This window comes from Thalassophryne amazonica, chromosome 20 (genome assembly GCF_902500255.1).
Source record: "Thalassophryne amazonica chromosome 20, fThaAma1.1, whole genome shotgun sequence".
Classification (NCBI taxonomy): Eukaryota; Metazoa; Chordata; class Actinopteri; order Batrachoidiformes; family Batrachoididae; genus Thalassophryne; species Thalassophryne amazonica.
This window is the reverse complement of record NC_047122.1, coordinates 50,009,744-50,033,666: the sequence shown is the minus strand read 5'-3', so window position 1 is coordinate 50,033,666 and position 23,923 is coordinate 50,009,744. Positions and strand designations below refer to the sequence as shown.

General features: G+C 39.7%; 1 protein-coding gene and 2 long non-coding RNA genes across 3 annotated transcripts in view; 2 read left to right on the top strand and 1 right to left on the bottom strand.

Moving 5' to 3' along the window:
- Positions 1-4,531: 4,531 nt before the first annotated feature.
- On the top strand, positions 4,532-4,857 carry LOC117501794. The gene is made up of 2 exons (XR_004558088.1): positions 4,532-4,732; positions 4,769-4,857. It is a non-coding gene; the product is annotated as an uncharacterized LOC117501794 (long non-coding RNA).
- A 197-nt stretch (positions 4,858-5,054) lies between these two features.
- LOC117501792 lies at positions 5,055-23,311 on the top strand. The gene is made up of 3 exons (XR_004558086.1): positions 5,055-5,642; positions 21,557-21,565; positions 23,297-23,311. It is a non-coding gene; the product is annotated as an uncharacterized LOC117501792 (long non-coding RNA).
- rapgef5a (Rap guanine nucleotide exchange factor (GEF) 5a) overlaps positions 7,466-23,923 on the bottom strand; it is a 125,274-nt gene continuing 108,816 nt past the window's right edge. Inside the window, exons 14-26 of the mRNA XM_034160753.1 lie at positions 22,671-22,762; positions 22,455-22,485; positions 19,276-19,354; positions 18,808-18,957; positions 18,588-18,685; positions 16,617-16,739; positions 13,832-14,010; positions 13,653-13,743; positions 13,508-13,558; positions 12,744-12,831; positions 12,587-12,651; positions 10,712-10,766; positions 7,466-8,047 (exon numbers count right to left, since the gene is read on the bottom strand). Coding sequence (XP_034016644.1) covers positions 7,929-8,047; positions 10,712-10,766; positions 12,587-12,651; positions 12,744-12,831; positions 13,508-13,558; positions 13,653-13,743; positions 13,832-14,010; positions 16,617-16,739; positions 18,588-18,685; positions 18,808-18,957; positions 19,276-19,354; positions 22,455-22,485; positions 22,671-22,762 — 1,221 coding nt within the window. The 3' untranslated portion in view covers positions 7,466-7,928. The remainder of the gene's footprint in view (positions 8,048-10,711; positions 10,767-12,586; positions 12,652-12,743; positions 12,832-13,507; positions 13,559-13,652; positions 13,744-13,831; positions 14,011-16,616; positions 16,740-18,587; positions 18,686-18,807; positions 18,958-19,275; positions 19,355-22,454; positions 22,486-22,670; positions 22,763-23,923) is intronic.

Genomic DNA, 23,923 nt, shown 5'->3' with positions numbered 1-23,923 from the left:
TCACAGAGTACACCAGATGCACAAACAAAAGACTGAAGATAATGACATCCAATGTCATTCCATTTCAGATTTGGACCATTGCGTTAGCTGACTGCTATCCTAAAACGTCCCAGTGAGCACAAGATATGATTTCAACATTGATTTTTGCTTGAAAACTGGGTGATATTTGTCTGAGCGTCTTTTCACCCACTTTTAAACCAGCGAAAATGCGGCTACATTATCAGCATGTCACAAAATGCTAATTTTTTTTTTTCATCAAATGGGTGATTTGTTCAGTTGAAGCTTTAAACAGAGGTGATATGGATTATTATGGTGAAATTTCTCCAAATTCATTTTTCTCTGGTCAGTTAAATCTGATTTACAACAGACGTCTTTTCAACGCATTTAATTTAAAATGCCATAAATACAAAGCTGTTACGGGTGCGTGCTGTGAAAAAGAAGCACCCAGAATTCCGTAATGCGAACAGATTCAAGGATTATTTCCAAATAATTTATGTTTATTATTATAATGCGCATGCGCAAACACTTTAAGTTGTTCTGGAGTTTGTGTGCTGCTCAGTGGCTGTAGAATCATAGCTAGGAACACCGTAGCAAGAGCTAATGTGAAGGAGTCAAAGAAATGTGAGACTTTATTATAACAACACACTCGTTAAATACTTTCACTACTGTCTCTCAACAAAACAAACCACAAATGAGCGCTGTTGCTTTTTTGCTGGTCACGGTGTGAGCGAGGCTTTAGGCTTGCTAAGCTAAAGCTAGCATGCCAATGCTGACTGAGCATAAATTATTAATCAAAAATACCCCCAAACTGCACCACATGTATGTGTGCATGATGTTGGGTCGCTAGTGATCCTGACTTCATAACTAGCTGTTTGTGCAGCCTGTAATATTTCATTTTTAGGCCATTTCACACCACAAATACAGTACTGGAAGCTAACTGATGTGCTAACATTGTCAGAATGCAGAAAACTCGATGATTAAATGAGCTGTATTTTTTGTTTTGTTGAGCCTTTTTTACCCGTTGTAGCATTTTCTTCTGTTTCTGAGAACCACAGTGGAAAAAAGTAATTTGTTTTGGTGTTATCCTTTGTTAAATTGTGTTATGTACATGTAAATACACGCAAATTTTTATACTTAATCTGTATGTTAAACTATAATTACAGAAACTGCAGTTATGTTGAAAACTCTCAATCTTTCATGTTAATGTTTGTTTTTATTTCCACCACATCAAAATTATTCCTCCATACAGAGGGACACAGTGAAAAGATAAGTTGATTACATAAGACACGTGTGTGGTTTTGTTCATATTAAAGGTGCTATGTCCAACATTCAGTTCCTCCAGATGTCAGTATTTGTTTATAAATATATATAAGGGAGTAATATTGTCTGGAACACAGCATGAAGTCAGATTCCATCTATGTTTGCCTGATCCACACCAAATAACTCTGGCTTTTGGACATTGTGATTTGTCTGTAGTATGTGTAGAAGCTGGAAAAATGTATTATTTATATTTATTTATTTCCGCAGGAGGTGATTCTCTGAAAATTGGTGGATGTTCCAAAGAGAAAATGAAAAACCCTTGATGAACTGAAGACTGCAGGTCCAAGAATGTCTTCCAACCATTTTCTAAACTCACATGTTCTAGTTCAGAGTCGTGAGGTAATGGAGCCTATCCCAGTGGATGCATATCCATTTGTTTTTTATATTAAATAGATAAATAAGGTGAAAAGGTCAAATTCTGTTTTCTATTTTTATGTTCATGGCCGAGGGTATTTTAGCATTGCGTTTTATTTTAACATCTTTTCAACGGTGGGTGTAGATGATTATTAAACATTTTTTCAACGTAAAAATGCTCACTGGGGTGGATCGATACACTGGTTGGCATTCTCTGGCACTCAGTGGCGTTCTGCATCAGTCCAGTTCACACGTGTGGCAACGTATTTGTAACAGCGGCCATTGAAGCTATACCAGTACATGGAGGAGTTACCGCACTCCAGCTTTTGTGTCATATTCATATTAATATTTATGTGGGGTGTTTATATTGGATGGGGTTTTTATTGTTTTTATGGATTTTATTGTGTTTTTTTCTTTTGTTTTTATTGTGCATTGTATGCAGTATATGAGTCCAAGATAAATTTCCCTTTTTGGGATAATAAAGTATATTGTAACATATCGTAAATATGAGGTTAACGTTTACAGTGAGGAAAATAAGTATTTGAACACCCTGCAATTTTGCAAGTTCTCCCACTTAGAAATCATGGAGGGGTCTGAAATGTTCATCTTAGGTGCATGTCCACTGTGAGAGACATAATCTAAAAAAAAAAAAAAAAATCCGGAAATCACAATGTATGATTTTTTTAATAATTTATAAGTATTTGAATGCCTGTGAAAATCAATGTTTATATTTGGTACAGTAGCCTTTGTTTGCAATTACAGAGGTCAAACGTTTCCTGTAGTTTTTCACCAGGTTTGCACACACTGCAGCAGGGATTTTGGTCCACTCCTCCATACAGATCTTCTCTAGATATTTCAGGTTTAGAGTTTCAGCTCCCTCCAAAGATATTCTATTGAGTGCAGGTCTGGAGACTGGCCAGGCCACTCCAGGACCTTGAAATGCTTCTTACGGAGCCCCTCCTTAGTTGCCCTGGCTGTGTGTTTGGGGTCATTGTCATGCTGGAAGACCCAGCCATGACCCATCTTCAATGCTCTTATTGAGGGAAGGAGGTTGTTTGCCAAAATCTCACAATACATGGCCCCATCCATCCTCCCTTCAATACGGTGCAGTCGCCCTGTCCCCTTAGCAAGAAGAGCAACCCCAGAGTATGATGTTTCCACCCCCATGCTTCACGGTTGGGATGGTTTTCTTTGGGTTGTTCTCATCCTCTAAACATGGTAAGTGGAGTTGATTTCAAAAAGCTCTATTCTGGTCTCATCTGACCACATGACCTTCTCCCATGCCTCCTCTGGATCATCCAGATGGTCACTGGTGAACTTCAAACAGGCCTGGACATGTGCTGGCTTGAGCAGGGGGACCTTGCTGCTCTGCAGGATTTTAAACCATGACAGCATCATGTGTTACTAATGTAATCTTTGTGACTGTGGTCCCAACTCTCTTCAGGTCATTTACCAGGTCCTCCTGTGTAGTTCTGAGCTTTCTCAGAATCATCCTTACCCCACAAAGTGATATCTTGCATGGAATCCCAGACCGAGAGAGACTGACAGTCATCTTGTGTTTCTTTCACTTTCTAATAAATAATCATAACAGTTGTTGTCTTCTACCAAGCTGCTTGCCTGTTGTCCTGTAGTCCATCCCAGCCTTATGCAGGTCTACAGTTTTGTCCCTGGTGTCCTTAGACAGCTCTTTGGTCTTGGCTATGGTGGACAGGTTGGAGTGTGATTGATTGATTGTGTGAACAGGTGCCTTTTATACAGGTTCAAACAGGTGCAATTAATACAGGTAAAGAGTGCAGAATAAGAGGGCTTCTTAAAGAAAAATTAACAGGTCTGTGAGAGACAGAATTCTTGCTGGTTGGTAGGTGTTCAGATACTTATTTGCAGCAGTAACATACAAATAAATTATAAAAAAAAATCATACATTGTGATTTCCGGATTTTTATTTATTTTTTTAGATTATGTCTCTCACAGTGGACATGCACCTAAGATGAAAATCTTAGACCCCTCCATGATTTCTAAGTGGGAGAACTTGCAAAACCGCAGGGTGTTCAAATACTTATTTTCCTCACTGTATGTTGCAGTCTGTATGTCACAAAGTATTAAACAACATGCATTACTTTCTGTGAAGGCTCTCAGTTGTCCAGGTGGTTTCCATAGTAGAGAAGCTTGAATCTTCAACTGGACTGGGTTGCTTGACGTGAGGACATTTCGCTTCAAATCAGCAGATTATTCTTCTCTACAAGAGTCAAGACAGAAGTGAGACTACCAGAGCAAGAATTTTAGCTGAGGAAGCTTCTGCAAGTTGAAGCAAAACATCCTCGCGTCAAGCAACCCAGTCCAGTTGAAGATTCAAGCTTCTCTACAACATGCAGTACCTTCCAAAACTACTAGAACAATGTCCCTTTTTTTGTAAAAAAAAAAAAAAATGCAACATTTTAATGTAAATAACAAATATTTTGTTCCAGAACATTCCATAATGTTTGAAAAGACTGCACCAAGCCTACCACTCATTCATTCATTCTCTGTACCCGTTTACTCCAATCATGGGTCATGGAGGTGGCTGGAACTTATCCCAGCAGTCATAGGGCGAGAGGTGGGGTACACCCCGGACAGAACGCCAGTTTCTTCTTTTTTCTGTTTTCCAGGCTTGTTGCGGGGGGGTAATAACTCCTTTCAGTCTCCTCTTTGGAGGTAAAATGCATTGCTCAACTGGGTTATTGTCTTGTGATTGTTATACAAATTAACTTATAGGTTTGGGGATGGGGTGCTTATATACTGATGTTCAGCGGTCATGCTGATGCACCAGTGACATACCTTGTAAAAGCATTAAGGCCACAAATCATTATTAAATAAAATCACTTAACATCTTCTGTCCTCATCTTTGGACGCACAATTTTCCACCCATAACTGTGAGGTTGGCCGCAGGGCTGAAATCTCTTTACTGCTGAAGTTACCTCTGTAGGTTTCATGCTGTACCTTCATTTCATGTCCATCTGAAGGAGACAAGACACACAGAGCCAGACGAATCGAACAGGAGCATGTCCTTCTCAGTGTCTCTGTCCCTGGACGCAGGATGGAGAGACTGGATGGAGAGTTTGTTTTCTGTGAGGATTGTGTCCAAACAGCTGCCAAACACTGAGAAATGTTTCACCTGTTTTCAGGCACATAACTCAAATAAATAAAAAATTCTGAGTCCAGCAGAATCTGTCACATAAAACCTATAATTTATTCATTTTGGAGCAAAAGTTTGAGTTAGTAAAACGCTGCTTTACAAAAGATTGGCTTCTACTGTCCAGAGGTTGAGGGGACACAAAAGGAGACATATTGCTCTGTGGTTGACTATTTTTCATTTACAGCAGTTAAATATTATCAACATACCAAACATAGGCATATATTACAATAGTACAAAGCCTTCAACATGTGTCCTCTCTTACATAGTGAACTTTGTGTGTGGTTTTTTATTTCATGCAAACAAGTTTTAAACAACTTTGCTGTAATAAACATAATTTTACAGTCATGACAGTGGCCATTAGTACTAAATACAGCTTTCTCCAACTTCTAGCTTCTCTGTTTCAGCTTATATCTCTACTGCCCTCTATTGGGCACAAAGCCTTACAACAAGTACTGAGCCATTCCAACGTTTCAATTTCAAACATGTTTTTTTCGTTTCAATATCATTTTAGCCTCTGATCCCGACACGTGCTGCAGCATTTCATTCCAAAATACTGAAGTAAACTGTAATTATACAATACACAAGTAATAACAGAGCTATTCTGCTCTTTGAACATAAGGAGCAAAATGTGTATTTGTGCATGTGGGTAAAAACGAACTCCGTGTTTTTAGTTTTTTTTTTTTTTTTTCATGAAAATGAACATGAACACACCTTATTGTCAACCAACATAAACAGTTTAAGAATCAAGTTCATGAGATCATCTTTAAGGGGAATCTGGCTGCTATAACCTGTTTTTGTAGGATTTAGTCTCATATGTGAATGTTAACAAATCTGCAAAGACAAACATCTTAAGTGAGCCACATAAAATTTCAGATAGATCCCCCCCCCCCCCCCCCTTTAGCTGACGTTTCTCTAAAAAAAAAAATGTCTGCATAGTTTGCTGCATAATAATGATCAAAAATGTCTCCAGGACATTCTGATGACAATAAATTGTAGGAATCAAGTTTATTTTTAAAAGCATTCTTCAATGCAGAGAAAAATTCTAAAAAGTAAAACTGGTGATAACACTGGGGTTGTTTCATCATTTTTCACACTGACAAGAGTTTAAACTTTTTTCTTAAAAACAAAAACATGCTCTTGGCACTAAAATTGTTTTGGAAATACAACAAACATAATTCATTAATTATGATGAAAGGCTATGAAGATGAAAAATTCTGGCAAACTGATTTAATGCAGTCTAAACCCAATGGTTTTTTTCATGTATCAATACGATTTTAGACATGCAATTTTGTTTTCCATCCTATTTTGGTAAATCAGCAGATCTGCTATGACAGAACAAAGTAATAAAAATATAAATACGTGCTGCTAGATACGACAGCTGTTGATGTTCAGGGTGTTTTTGCTTTTTGCTTGAACTGTGCGTATCATTATCATTAATGTATAATGCGTAAATTTTTTTCGTCATGCTGCATTTCTTTCCTGATCACAATAACAATGAGTCAAAATTATAATCCCATTAGCAGCCGGGTCATCTATCAGTAATTTAAATAACAAACGTGCCCCCCCCCCGGCACAGCCTCATTAACAACCACATACAGTAGTATCACATTTTGAGAATGTGTTAAATTCATTAAAGGCATTTTGTGCCGTAAATCCTGGAACACTTCAATCAGTGTGATGGTGATTATATCATCTACCTAATCCTCTTTATACCAGATGAACCTAAACTAATTTATTTATGTAATGAGCCTGACAGACAGGTATAACATTACATCAATACACTAAGTCTGTGCATTACAATGCTGCAAGCATTTGTGCACAATCATTTCTTAAATGTATTAAATAATAATATATTTCATCAAAATTGTTAATAAACATGATTGCGTGGAGTGGAATAACGACCATTTATAAATGTAGCTCTCCGGCGCAGTGGTTTGACTCAGATTTAAGACGAAAGAATAAAACTCTGCATTTGGAGTGTGTTTCCATAGCAACCTGTGAGGAGGGGAATTAGATCACATAAAACCTTAGGTCATCATAAGGTTCAAAAACATCTCTACAAGGAGTCAAAATGCTTTACATGATTAAAAATGTGGACATCATTACAAGGCTCATTCTAGGAAAATGATTTCTGTGGCACTAAAAAAATCTATAGGTCCATAACGCACATTTGTCAGTATTCAGACAAAATTACAGTGTTGAGCCGAGTGCATGGTGACAGCTGACAAATCAGGAATAAAAACCAAGAAAAAGCAGTAAGTGTTGAATATTCGTTGACAGTTTGAGCTCTGGCACATTCAAGAGAGCGCTGTTTTTTTCAGTCCTAAAAGTTACAGTAAAGCCTCTCACTGCGCTTCCTTCACATGCCAGATATAATACACAAAAAAGATATTGTACCTTTTGTCACCCACAAATCAAAAACAGTGTGAAAAGGTACTTTTGTGTGTTCAAGTGTTGTGCTGCTTTAACACTGACTGCTGCCTATGTTCTCCACTGTGAAAGTGCGGCGGTGAACATCAAAATAACGACAGCATGTACATGCACAATGAGGCAGATCAATCCAGACGTGATGTGTCAATGAAATAAAATGAAACCGAGGATACGCAGCCTGTCAGGCGCTTTTTCTTTTTTTTTCACTTTTTCACTGAAATGATGAAGAAGCTATGAAGTCAGAAGCTCTAAAGTCCTTGTTGTCCTCCAGGGGCAACGAAATTAGACAGAAGTAAAGAAATATTGGACCTGTTGAACAGGCTCATAAACAAACAAATGCTCACCACAAAAACAATATTCAGTCTTAGACACGCTGTACAAAGTAATTACAGTCTCCTCTGCTCACATTCCGAGTTTGGAAAATCTTCTTGCTGCAGTGCAAAACCTCTCACTGTGGGCACAGTGGGTGCACAGATGAGGAATCCTTTAAATGCACATCGTTTGTGGGAGTCCACAGATCAACGCTGAGGCAGAGTGCACTGTCAGAACACATGGCACCGCTGCTGGTAGTGTGACTGTGTGTGCAACATTTTGTCTTTCACGCCACACGCACTCGGGTCCTTACATGTCCACTGTGCCTGTGTCCATGTGTTCAGGCACGCGGCTCCAGTTTGTGCGACAGCTCAAAAAGCGTCTGCTGATTGTCGATAATGTGCAGGTACTGAACGCTCGCCCTCACCTCTGCACTGTCGACCCCAATTACCTCGTTGCCTAGGAGACAGACACAAATCATTTCTTCTGCTGTAGACGTGTTATGCCGGACTCAAGTGTGCGCACAAATGCACGTGTTGAATTACGGCCATATAAAGGAATGCTGGCATGGTAACGGTTGCTTAGAAACTGTAAGTGAAAACTGGATTGACAATGCAAGCACAGTTACCCATGCAGTACAACAAGCTGACTGCAGGGGGCGGGAGAGTCCTTATAATAAAAAGAGGCAAACAAAAACACTTCCTCCGACACAATTTGTGATGTGAAATTTAATTAAAGGGGTCGTATTATACGACTTTTCCAGTAGTAAATAGAGCTCACCAGGTGTCTTAAGAGTATTTCACAACCCTGAGGTGATGCTTCCTAAAGCACCCCAATTTTTGTGACTTTAACATTTGTGCCAGTCACTTTAAATAGAGTGGAGCTGTTACTCACCACACCCCTGCTCACTTCTAAAAATGGGGTGAGTCTGGCTGTCTTACGCAGACAACATATAGAGGCTTTGCAGTGACGTGAGCTGGCCACTTCCAGGCCACCGCCATCACCACGCTGCCGGTCAAGTGCAGGACTTCCAGGATTATTTACACGAGAAGCTCCTTACATTCTGCAAAGTTTTGGAGAAGCTTTGAGGATAAACTTGTCACCTTTGAACCTGATAGTGAAGTAGCCGAACATATCATGGGTCTTTCTGGCGCTGAATTACAGCGGTACAAGGAGAAAATTGCAGTTTTTAGGTGGTTGTACACAGTTAACTGGACTTGGAGCGACATCGTTATCACCGCACGTGTAAGTACACTCAGGACTTAATAAGTTCATTGAGGATTGCAGACCTGCATATTTACAATAGTATTTAGTGAAAATGTTCGTCATTAACTTTACTGAATGTTGTATACGCTGCTGTGTCTTTGTGGAGGAAAAAATTGTTTTCATGGTCTCCTCACGGCTTCTGTAGAATGTTTTTGTGGTGTGTTTATTTTTTATTTCAGTATTTCTAACCCTACACTTTGTGATATTGTTCTTTATTAACTTTACTTGAATGTTGTGTACACCAATGTGTGATAGTGAAAAAAACAAAAACAAAAACGAGCAGTCTCTTTTTTTGTGGTCCCATCGTACATGGCTTCCTTAACAAAATGAGTAATGTTTTTGTGGCGCATTTATTTTTTTATTTCACTATTTCTAACCCTACCCTTTGAGGTATTGTTCATCATTAACTTTACTGAATGTTGTGTGCTGCTGTGTGACTGTGGAGAAAAATCCAGGTCATTATTTTTTTGTGGTAGCAGGTTCCTTAACAAAAGGAGTAATCTTTTAGTGGCACATTTTTTTTCAAAGCTTACTATTTCTAACCCTAGCCAGTTGCGGGCACATCTAACCAATGTTAGCTTTGATAACCATTAATCCACTAACTGAAAAGTCAACTTTTATAAAGCTTAACCCGATAAACCCCTAAAAAGTTTGGCGGAAGTTACAGCCAAGAGCTAAACCGATAACTTTTAGTATGGACTCCAGTACACTGGCAGCTACTGACACAACAACAAGCCAGCGCTTCTGTGTCAGATAAGCCTTCTCTCAGCAAAAGAGACCTGGTGATCAGAGAGAAAGGAAAGGCAGCAAAAAAAAAAAAAAAAAAACAAAAAAACAACAAAACAACAACAAAAAACATTTATTTCACAGCCATACAAACTTGCAGATGTATCACAGGAGTCATGCACAGAAAGACAGGGTTAGGGTTAGGGTTAGGGTTTTGACTTATGGTTACAATTTTAAACAAACTAATTCCAGACAAGTTATTGAAATGAACATCACCTCTGTTGTTTTACAAAGTGAAAACATCAGCAATATGTTAAAACGACAGAGGTGACGTCAATTTCAATAACGTGTCCGGAATTAGTTTGTTTAAAATTTTAACTACAAGTCAAACTGTCTTGCTGTGCATGACTCCTGTGATACGTCTGCAAGTCCGTATGGTGTGAAAATAAATTATCCTTTTTTTTCCTTTCTCTCTGGTAGCCAGCTCTTCTCTGCTGGCAGAGGACTGAGCTCTACCTCTCATAGCTGTCTGTCTGCTGCAAAACATCTAGCAAGCAGGCACTAAAATGTATGATTTCAGGCTTTACAAATGTGTTTAACGGTTAAGCTTTATTCACTAAGCCCACAAAAATATGTTAGCGGTCTAAACATTATTGGAACTAAATTTAGCGGAAGTTAAGTGGTCCACTGATGGTTTTCAAAGTTAGCTGAAAAGCTAATCAGCTAACAAAAAGTTAGCTTCACTAATTAGCGGATTCACAGAACTATGCCCACCACTGACCCTAGCCATGGTGTAATAGTGGAAAAAACAGAGGAATTAGGAGTTCAGATGGCTTGTTTTCACAGCCAAGAGTATTATGACCGGCTAAGTTTGACCTGCAGCTGTGGGTGGTACCGCCCTGCACGTGACCTGTGACAACACGTGCAAAGCCTCTATTGGTAAGGATATCCGTGACAAACATTACAAAATCCTAAAACCCAAAAGTTTGGTTTTAGCAGAAAAATATAGAACTGAGACACAATGAGCATGTTTAACATGAAATTCAAGCCACATTTAACTACAGTGAGAAACAATTTTCACAGATATGACTGCTTTGAAATGGATTTTCTAAGAGCAATGAGAAGCCTCACCTGGTTGGTCACTTTGACAGTGGCGAATCATCCTCACCGTGTCTGCAATCATATGCTGCAGGATTAAGAGCAGACGTGTCATGTCAGAACAATGACAAATTATCTCAATCTTATTTTACTGATCGATAAATTAACTAATAAAAATGCAACTTTTGTTTTAGATTCAAAATGAGGCAAATGTGGTAGCTGAGATGCTGCACAAAAACATGTTTAATTTACTGTGTAGCTTTTTGTCGCTGTGTTTTTCCCCTCAATTTATCATGGATTGGAGATTCTGAACAACCTGGTGCTTTCCAGCCTGTCACACAGACGGCATGTGTGTGACATGTAAAGGGCCAGTGCACAATGAGTGAAGTGGAGTGCTGAGTGTTTTGAACTATGATAAAATACTCCTCAAACCCTGGTGCGTGCCGGCAACCATGTGGCATGTTTGTGGCAGATAGTGGCAAGCTCTAAACGCCAGACTTTCGTATTCAAATAAAGGATTCACAATCTTATATCAAAAATGTGCTTAACACTGAACTTATCTAGAAACAATTCAGAATTTTAATCCACATCAATTTAAGTACAATGATGGGACACGTTGACAGTTTCACAGCATGCTGTCTGAGGGGCAAATTGCACTGCTATGCTATGTGTGCTAGTGCTAGCATCACAGACCTGAGCTGAATAAACAGCAGAACTTCAACTGAGACTGAAAGTGCAAAAAAGGTGTAACATCGAAACAGAAATACAGCAATGAGCAAAGTTAATAAGCACAAACCACCAGAGGTCCTGCTGGGAAAAACCTGGAAATGCTTATTCAAATGTTTTGCTGGATATGTGCTTGACACAAGACAACGCTCACAGAGGTCTGCTGTGACAGCTGTCAACATTAATGTGAGTTACAGTGATGACATCTTTACTTTTTGCCAAAAGGAATCAGTTGGGAGACATATTAGCTTTGTTTTATGAGATGCTTTTTTTGTAGTTGTAAGTCAGAAATTCTGAGTTTCCAGTTTCCACCAAATGCAGCATAAATGTCGAAACCTGCACATGCACTTCCTCCTTCATATTGTCTACATGACATGTCTGAACATGTCTGACCAGTATTTGCCATTGAATCTCCCCAGAATAGATGTTGCATGTTTCTAAGCTGTGATTCAGAAATTCTGAGTTCCCAGTTTTCTTCAACTGCAGCATGAATGAAAATCCCCCCAAACACTTTACCAGCAATAAAATTAGCTGTAATTTTGAGATATACCACAGAAATAAAGGTACTTTATAATAATGAGATTTCAACATGAAGTAAACTCCAAAGGGACTACACCTTTAATTTGAGGGTATTTTCATTTAAATTAAGTGGACAACATATTAATTACAACACACTGAATTTGTGTTTCCTCATTTTTGTGGGTGGAAAACGAACGGGAATAATGTGCACTCAGCTGTTTCATGAGTAAGTTTGTCATTACCTCATTCTTTCATTGAAAAATATACAAGAGCAAATAAAAGTCAGAGTTTAAGTTTGTTTTTTTTCTGATTTGCATGTGGAAACTGTTGCAGTAAATTCTCAGTACGATGTCTGAGGAACTGTTCTTCTCAATGCTGATGAGGTTTAGATACGAACACTGAAATATTTTTAAAAGACCTTGCAGGTCAATGGGACCCCGCTCACCCACCATCTTTAGCAGCCCTGCACCACCACTGGGGAACCTGATGTGTGGCATGTATGCAGTTGACAAGGGACATAGCTACTGGAAAACAAACCTAGGTAAGCTAGAGAGACACCACCCCATTATGAGTATGATGGAAGGAGCAGATGGGGAGAAAAAACAGCAGACGTAGACGCTTTGAGCAACACAAACGGTATAATGCAAGAGGGTCTTGACCTACCAGCTTCTCAAAGTTGACCAGGTTGTCATGAAAGGTCTTATTTCCCTCGTGTATGAAGGTAATATCTAAGAGCAGAAGACATCATATAAATAAAGCTTCACACACACTAATAAAGAAAAATGGCAGAGAGTTTGTAAATGGTTACAGAGGACGATACCTTTGAGGAGAAGAGGCATGAAAGGGATTTTGGGAGGTTTCATCCTCTTGAAAGCTTCTCTGTAGGCTTTGTGGTTCAGAGATGGATCCTGGACAAACACAGGGAGATGATGGAGAGATTGAAAAAAAAGTACTAGTGCAGTTACAAGGAGTAGAAGTGGTGAAAGTAGATGAGGTTAAATACTTAAGTAATGGAGAGTGTGATGGAGAGGTGAAGAAGAGAGCGCAGGCAGGGTGGAGTGGGTGGAGAAAGGTGCCAGGAGTAAATTGTGACCGGAGAATATCAGCAAGAGTGAAGGGGAAAGTTTACAAGACAGTAGTGAGATCAACTAACAAAAAGACACTAACAAAAAGGCAGGAGGCAGAGCTGAAGATGGAATGAAGTTATCAGAGGGACAACTCAGGTGGGAAGGTTTGGAGACAAAGTCAGAGAGGTGAGATTGAGATGGTTTGGACATGTGCACAGGAGGGACCCAGGTTATATAGTGAGAAGGATGCTGAGGACAGAGCCACCGGGCAGGAGGACAAGAGGGAGGCCAAATGGAAGTTTATGAATGTGTTGAGGGAGGACAGGTGGTTTGTGTGACAGAGGAAGATACAGAGGACAGGGGGAGATGGAAACAATTAATCTGCTGTGGTGATCCTTAACAGGAGCAGTCGAAAGAAGAATACTAACAAAAGGCAATAAGACAAAGCAGGAAGCAGAGGAAAATAAAGGGTGGCATATTAGATGAAATCACTTTTTATTTCATCCTCAGGTCTCACCGTGATCAGCTCCAACTCCGAGAAAACCTTCTTGAACTTCCCAGGGCATTTCTGAAAGGAAGCATGTGATAAAATTTACATTTTACCTGCAAACTGTGTGAATGGATACACTGAATACAAAAATAACACATAAAAACGCACACACCTCCCACGTTTGGTTGAGTCGGCTGACAGCTGCTGTGTTCAGACCCATGATGATGGCAAATGCAGAGTTTAAATTTCTTTGGGCTTTACAACTACAAGAGCACAAAATGTGATTGATTTTTTTAAAATCAATTAAATCTTTGGTACATTTGATGGGAAAATGTCTGTGTACATTCTTACTGAGCTGCAATCTTGATGAACTTCTTGAGTAGCTGCACTCTCTTGTTGAGCGACACACACATGAGCACCTCCGACATGACCCACTGCTGAACCTCATTACAACGCTGAAGTAAGACTGACAGCGCCGCTGTGTGGCCAGTGCCGGAAGCACGGCTGAGGGTGTAGTACACCAGCTCCTGCTGCATGTGGAGGCAGGAACAAGTGGACATTTTAGAAGAAGGGTTCATCATTTTAAGATGGCTACAAGTTTTTTTTTTTTTTTCTGTAGGTAAAAACTATTAAAGCTACAGTGTGTAGAATGTAGTGTCATCTATCAGTGAGGTTGCAGATTGCAATGTGCCATTGCTGGCCACAATATGGTAAGTATGATGCATCTGGAAAGTATTGGCAGCGCATCATATTCAAAAAGACTGTAACTGCTGCCAAAGGTGCATCAATGATTTCTTAGTTTTTTTATTTTTAATAAATTTGCATAAATTTCAAAGAAGGTTTTTCATGTTGTCATTATGGGGTTCTGTGAGTTGAATGTTAAGAGAAAAAAAATGAATTTCATCCATTTTTGAACAAGGCTGCAACATAACAAAATGTGGAAAAAGTGAACCACTGTGAATACTTTCCAGATGCACCGTGAGTAAGTATGTAAGGAAAATGTATTTATAGAGCACCTTTCAAGATAAAATCACAAAGTGCTTTAGAGTGAAAAACTAAAATAGAAACACAGAAATCAAAACAGCAGTAACAAAAACTAGTTAAAAGCAAGCCTGTACAAGTGAGTCTTGAGCTTTTCTTCCAACAGAGTCCACAGAATGTAGGTGCAGTGGAAGTGCATTCCACAGTTTGAGAGACGCAACTTCAAATGTACAGTTTCCTTTGGTCTTCAGCCTTGACCTAGGGACAACCAACAGGTTCTGGTCCGAGGACCTCAGAGACCTGCGTGTTATATAAGGGTGCAAGAGTTCACTGACCGTGCAGAGCCCTGAAAGTCATCACCAATATCATAAACTGCAGCCTGAGCTGAATGGGGAGTCAATGCAAATGCGAGACCTCTTAGATGATCTTGTAAGAAGCCTTGCAGCAGCATTCTGGACCATTTCTAAATGATTCAGGGAACACTTAGACTAGGGAACAGCAAATTACAATAGTTGAGACATGATGAAATAAAAGCATGGATGATCATTTCCAGCTCAGCTTGAGACACAATGTTTATAAAGGTGGGCAATGTTCCGTAAATGGAAGAAGTAAGATTGCACAAGACAGGTAACGTATGTCAAAACTGAGGTCCTAGTTAAATGCAACACCCAGATTTCTGACTGCTGAGTGAACAGAAGAGGACAAACAGCCAAGGTTCATGATCACTGAGGGAACAAACTCACCAGGGGCAAAAACAAGAACTTCGATTTTTGCTGTATTAAGAGACAGATAATTAACAGCCATCCAGTTTTTATGACATTAACACAGTTTTGCAGGACAGATACCTTCATAACATTTTGAGGAGTAAACGAGATGTACAGCTGGATATCATTTGCATAACAATGACATGAGACGTCATCAAAAGAACTCAAGATATGTCCAAGTGGAAGCAAATACAATGCAAATAAAATAGGTCCCAGAACGGAACCTTGGGGCACACCACAGGACAGAATGGCAGAAGAGGACATATATTTAGCTGCAGCAACTGAGAAACCCCTGTTAGAGAAATAGGATGAAAACCAATCTAGAGCTGACCCAGAGATGCTCACCCATGTCTTTAGTCTCTCAATCAAAACACCATGATCAACTGTGTCAAAAGCCACAGACAGATCCAAAAGTACAAGTACTGAATATTCACCTGCATCTCTTTGCATTAAAATATCATTTGAAACTCCAAGAAGAGCTGTTTCAACAGAGTGCAAGTGATGGAACCCTGATTGAAATTTGTCTGAATGTTGTGCTCAGCAAAAACCTCATTAAGTTGTTTAACCACCACTTTTTCCAAAATTTTGGAGATAAAATGCAATTTTGAAATCAGTCGAGGAGCTGTCAAAGCTGTGGGAAAGTCGGGATACACCTGACAGAGACAGCAAGACCTCCCATGATGATCCAGAAAGGGAAAAAAACGGGCCGTATGTCCACACGTCCAGAGACAGCAGGCTGATCAAAAGGGAATGACGACGTTTTCCCACAACTCCACATTTCCTAGCATTTGCTAGAATCGCCAGCTAACGGCACAAACGGAGGCCACCAAAACAGGACACCACCAAAAGATGAAAATGGAGCACTGTGATTCTCCATAGAAGCTCAGATATTTAGTAGAGCCTGACGGTCAAACACCAAGTGAATAGCGAGACCATCTTAGACCAGGAGCACGACTAACATCAAAACAAACACAACAGGTACACGGGCAGCAGCGAGGGCAAGGCCCAACACAGGTGCCACCTTGCTTCTCAAAAAGTATAAAATATTGATTCCCTTCACGTTGTTGCTTCTTTGGCGATTGGGGTTTGTGTTCTTTGCGCTTCTTTTACGGTAAGCAATATGTACGATATGTCTATAGGACAGCAACCACTGATTCCTATTTTCTTCTTCTTATGTAATCTTCTGGCCACACTGCAAATTGCTACTGTATCAACATGACGCCTGACAGGAGGGAGCACACCCTGCTGTAGCTACGACGGACTCATTCTCAGCATACTGAAATACCTCAGTTTGTTCCAGCAGTCTATAATCATGAAAATGCACTCATTATAAAGTAAGTGCATGAGCTCTGTATGGGTATGTGTGTGTTTGTCTGTGTGTAAAAGTTTACCTCATGGATGGATTTGAAGAGACTCCAGTCCAAGTGTGTGAGAGCTGCTGCCACGTCCCAGGTGTTGAGGCCTAACAGCCGCACCGGCCTCCTGCTGAGCTCTGCACAATCTGTTAAAGGAGGCTGCATGTGCGCACACACACCCACCCACACCCACACCCACACACACACACACACACACACACACACGGAAGGGTTAGGTGTCAAACAGAAGGATAAAGTACACACAAACATTACAGAAATAACAACACTGTACTGCACCTCATCATCTTAAAAAATGTAAAAGAAACTGAAAAACACTTCTCAGCTGATAAGGGAACAATGTGCCTCCTCCTGAAAGTGCTAATTCCAAGAAAGCAATTGTTCCAACTTGCCTTACAGGTCAACATGTTCTTTGCAATGTGAAATGTATGAGCCTGACAAATGAGGTCATCTTCCATAAATCCCCTCTATCATTTATAGTATATGTCAATATTGTTCCAGAGGCTTAAAATATTATCTACCAGCCACTCTTGCAACCAGAGAGGATTATTTTAAAATTAGTCTAATGCAGAATTAATTTTACCGAGCTAGATTAATTCCAATTAATTAAGATAATTTAATTGAATTAATTAAAAGCTCTGTTACTGTCATTAAAAGAGGCGTCTAAATGTATTTATTGGCAGTGGGTGCAAAATCATTTAAGTATTCAAACTGAAAACACACACACCTCTTCCTGTACAGGTACCAAAGTGAGGTCGGGAAAATGGCCATTGGGAGTGAGGACAACCACACTTTCTGCTATACATAGAAATAAACTGCATTTAAAATCTACATGTCTCTCTAAGTCTAGTTGTCACCTCAGATTTTGACAAATCACTTTGAAAGGAGCATTTTTACAGCTTCCGGAAGCCTTTTCACTAAAAATCTTGTGAGTCCCGGCCTAAATGTCCTCACTTTACAAAATGGTCCTCACTAAACAGGTCCTCTACTCACGATGATCCTCACAAAGATAGCAGTACACAAACACACACAAATACACACACTATATAGAACACAGCTTTGTCCCGATGCAGCACTGTCTAATCCCACCGTCACGGTTGGCCAACAACAAAATAATTGTGGCTCACCCCTTTTCTCTCCGACTGAATCAGAGTTAATAACATTTACATCACCTGAGTCGGTCGACTGTGTTCAAAGTGAATGACTTGTTGAGAAAATACATTTCTTTTAGATGCACAATATTTATTTTCATGCTTGATTTATTCTGAATATGAGAGAGAAGCTACTGAGGCTCTCAGAGGTGGTAAAAGCCTGAACAAACTCATTTGAGATTCGATTTAAAATCTTAATAAAATGACACCTGTAGCCTCTGTCTGTGCACATGAAGCAAAGATGGAATGGAACATTAGGCAGTAATAGAAGCAAAAGAGCACGAAAAATGTGCCAGCCTATATAACTTACCCACCCAACTAAAATAAATAAATACATTTTCCACAATGCAGTAAATTCTGGCCAAATGGGTTTAAAATAATCAAGCCCACATGAATAATGTTTTTGCCAAAAATTATGAAAATTTCATCTTCTGACCATTGACTTTATTGACACAAAAATGTCTACAATTACGAATGTGAATGGTTAGAATTATGCACACATCTTTTTGGCAGCTGTCTTACTCTATAATTGACCTACAGAAAATGACACCCCCTTCCTGTGTGTCAGTAATAGGTAATTAAATTTTTCCACTGAGGCGATACAATTAGCAGAATGCTTTAAAAAAAAAATCATTGCTTAATATCTGTCTTTGAACGTCAGGTGATGTAATACAGAAGGAAAATATTTGTCTATGTTGGGAATAATGTTAGATGTTCATTTTGAGCGTTAATGTTAGAAATAATATGACACCAAAAATTCAGATGATGCACTTCTAAAATGTGGTAAGAGACATAGTAGACTGCACACTGGAGGAAAAAACCTGCTTTGTTTCCTTACCAAAATCTCAGTGAGATCCCTTCGACAAGCCACAAGCTTTCCTTGTGGAGTCAGAGACTCTGAATACACACAGTCACTGGGCTGCAGCACTCTGCGCTCTGCAGAAACACAAACAGTACACACACAGAGCGTGATAACCACAGCCAAACATTAACACCATTGTGTTAAACGGGGATTTATGGTGTATTGTGTGGGTTGTCTGTGCGTTATGCATTTGTACCTCCAGTATGTGACACAACAGCAAGCACCATGTCCTCCGCCTCTCTGTCCATCTTCAGACCCACAATCCTTAGCAGCTCGTGGGCTTCCAGTGACGGGTGTGTGTGGACACTCAGGTAGGAGTCGATGCTAACATGTACACAACAAATAACTGGGAAAAACGGAAAACACCCAGAATTCTGTGGTTAAAATGGATGTGTTTATGGAACACAATAAAAACACACCCACACATAAAAAGCTGAAAACATAAATTACGGTAAAATCATAATGCTGACTGAATATGTTGTACTTGAGTAATTTGTATTTAAATGCTGAAATTAAACTCTCAAACTGTCATTATGGTTAACTATATTGCACTGTGTGTGTGTGTGTGTGTGTGTGTGTGTGTGTGTGTGTGTGTGTGTGTGTGTGTGTGTGTGTGTGTGTGTGTGTGTGTGTGTGTGTGTGTGTGTGTGTGTGTGTGTGTTACCTTCTCTTGTCTCACTCTGAGAACTTCGGAGGTGCAGGCAGTTTTCCTTCAAACTTAACTGCTGATACGTAGGTTTAGTCTGAGAATGAAAGAGACATAAATTAACTACAACCTGATTGTGCATTTTTACCCTCTGCATTGTGCATATGCAGTACTTCCTGCTTCCCCTGTTGGGACTAAAGCTGAAGTTAAACACCTTTGGACAATCTGCTGGTACTTTTTCTATTCTATCAATATTCCTTCTTAACTTGAACTAGCATGTTACACAGACTGGACCACCATCTTCTAACAGTACAACAAGTAACAATTGGTCAATTAATCAATTATTATATCTTTCATCAAGCAAATATGTAAATTTTATTCCCCTCAGTCTCTTTATTTCTTTGTGATGAGCGAGAGAGTGTTTTTGCATTTTGGACTCAAATCACTATGGGTTCTGGCAAATTGCAAAAGGCTTTTTCCATGTTTATTAACCATTTTATAAACTAAGTAATTAATGGAAAAATAATGAAATTCAACAGCTGCAATGATATCTGACAGATCAAATATTGCGTTCTGTTGCGGTGAGGCACATTATCAATCATAGGCATTGAATGTACAGCCCCCGTCACACATAGCAAGAACGTGCAGGAACCAGCACAACACGGCAAATATTTCCATAATCGGACGCAGTCGGGAGGAAAAGAGGTGTGGTCAGCAGTGTCAGAACGCATCCACATTACCTCGTCCACACCTGCACGATGGCATCCAAAGCGTATGTAGACAACAGGTAGATAACACAGACTGCTGCCAGACAGCCATAAAAGAAGCTGAAGACTGCCCAATGTCCAAATGTGTGGATGACAAACATGGGATGGAGTGGTGGGAGGGAGCGCTGTGTTCCTCCCTTTGCACAGTCCCTGCCAGTAATGAACATCGGAGTACAACCAAAGCATGGACCGGGCTCACGCCATATGTGTCAAAGCCGGCACGGTGCAGTCACTCACTCAGTCATGCAATCACATCTGCGCTTGTCGTCAACTTCTCAGCACTACTGACCTCACGTGCGGGTGTGTGTATATGTAGAGTAGGTGCTGGACTGATGACATGATCGTTATATGTGTGTGTGTGTGTATGTGTGTATTCATAATGGCTGAATGAGCAACTCTGTGTGCACGGCGCGTGTGTGCACCGTTGACAGCTACTGGACAATGCTGGCAGTGGGCCATGCTGTCCCATGCATCAGACGCAGCTTTTCCAGTAAACCTTTAATTTCTTTTTTGTGTTTTGGCTCACTTCAGCAGCACAACACAACTCTGGACACCGCAATGGTTGGATTATCACATGGGATTTATTTTTGCATGGTTGATTACAGCACACAGAGTGAGAGAATTTTAACCACAGGCTGTGGTGCCGGCTCTGCGTCCACCCTGCACTGTGGAACACTCCTGGACTGCTGTTGGAGGTGAGATTCATGTTTATTAATGCTGTCACGGTCTGGAATAACAGTTCCACATCATATCTCTTACAGAGTTAGAAGGTGATCATATATTACAGCCGTGAGACCGTTCTGCTCTGAGCCTGATGCATGCAATGACACTTTACTGCACATGAGACCACGGAGAGGTGCAGCTGCCTCTCTAGACAATAGAGAGGCCTCTGTGAACTACTGTCTAGACAACTAGACAATAGTTCACATTATTTACGTCGCCCATGGGAAGGAATGGCCAAATATCCATAGTGTAAGGTCTATTGTGGATATAACAGCTTGTTCAGATTTGCGGCGCCATGCGCGCCTTAGCACACGGTGCTTTCGGTTTGATAGCCGCTGTTCACATTCACTGTACATGATGATGCGTGCTACATACATTTCAACAGTTCCTTTGCACTCTTGGGGGGGGGGCATTGAAGGTGGACATTATTATACGTGGCACATGCAGGTCATACCGGCAGGCTTTGCCATGCCAGATTCATCTCGAGGTTCCCTCGTACGTGCTCAAATCATTTCGGATCCTGATTTTCCACCATCAGAATATGTAAACTGCGGTCAGATGGTGCTCAGATTTTCGAACTGCAACCGGACACTTTTTGAATGTGGGCCGAATCGTGATTCTGATGCCATTCGGTTTCATTCTGGCTATGTGTGATGGGAGTATAATACTCTATAATACTATAATTAGTACAAACTGTTCAAATAAATGTAATAATAAAAGATTATTAATTGAATGTGAGGTCTCTATGGGAATATATCAGACTTCTGTCTTTTTTGTATGGACCGAGCACAGTGAGGTCCATACGTGAGTGTGTGTGAGTGTGTGCGTGCGTGAATGTTTATCACAGAGAAACTGGGGAGCGCTGACATTTGCCATTTGGTATTCTTATGTATTTTGGATCAAGGTTGAATGCTGCAAAAACGGAAAGTTGATAGGACCAATATTTTTGGAGAAATTACCTACATAACAACAGTGAACAATGGACGTTGTGCTGCAATGCACCATGGGTTTTGGGGTTTCAAATGTTGTTATTGTGGTTCAAGTCAGTTTAACAGTGTTGTTAGTGATACTGATTTTTGTAGTTCAATTGGTTTAGTCAGTTTAGTCAAGTGTCATGTTGCTGTTACAATGAGTGGGAAGTGTACTGCATTTGATGTCTTCTGCCACCATCTCTATTTGTAAACTTAAAAGCACATGCTTGTAGTAGAATCCAGAAACGACAAAAAGCTGTGTGTGCAAGCATGCATATAACTTCGATCACAGACAAACTGTGGACAACTGACATTTGCCATTTGGTATGCTTATGTATTTTGGGTCAAGGCTGAATGGTGCCAAAATGGAACGTTGATAGGACTAATATTTTTGGAGAAACTACAGTATTAGATAATAGATAGATAACTACAGTATTAGAATGTTGTGTCATTAAAATTATTGTTTGGAGTTTGTAGCTTTACTGCAAGTTCCAAACACAAATGTGAAAGAATCAACATGTTTTTGATGAATGATATTTCTGTAGAATTTATATTTTGATCACTTTAGCAAATAAATATATAAATATGAAAGCATTTGTAATATTTGAAAAAAAAGCCAGCTGTTTCAGGATGGAAAAAAATGATGCCTCATCAGGAAATTATTTATGTTTATGGACAACATGCACAATTGCATGCCCATTAAATGCTTTCTTTCTCCATATCCCCTCTGTCTTACCTTTTGATTTGGAGGACAGTCATCCACCGTGCTGCAACAATCAAACACACATTTCAAAGAGAGTGACTCCGTGAACAGATTGCAGAAAACCCACACAGTCATAGACAGCCAAACTGACACAAAATCTCATTGAACTGTCACGTCCCATCATGTGACATGGCAGTCATATATAATGCACACAATGCAGCCTGCATGCAAACACACTCTGACACTTACTGTCGGCGGCGTAGAAGCTTCTGGAACTCCTTCAGATCTTTCTCCAGTGTGGGAAACTCGTACAAATCCTCCAACACATACCTGTATAGGGTCTGAGAGGAAAACAGGACATTAACAATAATATCTGTGACTGAAGGACAAATCAGTCAGTCTCGTTTTAGCAGAGGCTGACTCATGGCTAAACATATTTTTAGGATGTGTGTACCCAGTTGAGTATCAAACAAAAAATAAACAAAACAACTGAGAAAACAACTAATTTGCACACTGAATAATGACAAGCCCCATGTATGCTGCAAAACTCACTGTGCAAACAATCTCTTATTATTTCAAAGTATTCACAAGACTCAGTCTTTGGCTTCAAAAAGGATTAAACTGGTTTTGTGTCTAACTTGTCAACTACTCTCACTCCTACCAAGAAGACATTGATATGCAGATGTATGCTGAGCAACACTTCCAATGCAATAGAAAAATAAAGTATATCCATAATTATGTAAGGGGTATGATATATTGATTTTGAGGAATACTTCCTTTAAGGTTTTGTGATTAACATATAAAATATTAAGTGGTAATGTGCTTTCTTGGGGTAAATAAAATTATAATGCTGCAACATATATTATTTCAGCTAGGTGATGTGAACAAATGACTGAAATCATGATTTGGTACAAATGAGATGATATTATGCATTGTAGATGGAGAAATATGCAAACTCCTTCCAATCTTTGTTTGAGAAACATTGTTTTTAATCTTTTAAAAATAATTTTCTGACATTTGTTCACATACTGGTGATTCTCTGCCCATCTTTGGTCTTCAAAGAGTCAGTCTTTTGTGGATGGTGCTGTTGTACCAAATCATGATAATCACTTGGAGTCTGGTCTGCTTGAGGTTTCTTCCTCAAATCATCAGAGGGAGTTTTTCCTTACCACTCTTGCCTGTGTGCTTGCTCTGGGGGTTGGTAAGGTTAGACCTTACTTGTGTGAAGCGCCTTGAGACAACTTTGTTGTGATTTGGTGCTATTTAAATGAAAATAAATTGAAATGGAAATTATTTCTTGTGCAGGTGTAGGACTGCTAAGTCACTGGAAGTTAGGGCTGTTGTAACTTCTGGAGGTATACCAGTTAAATATTTGTCCACGGAAAAACATGATAGTGGGGCGCAGAGTAAGCAGAATATACAAAAGACATTAGATCAATTGTGTGGCTTGAAAAAAGTGGTGTGTATACACAGCAGAGGATTTGAAAACCTATGAGGGACTA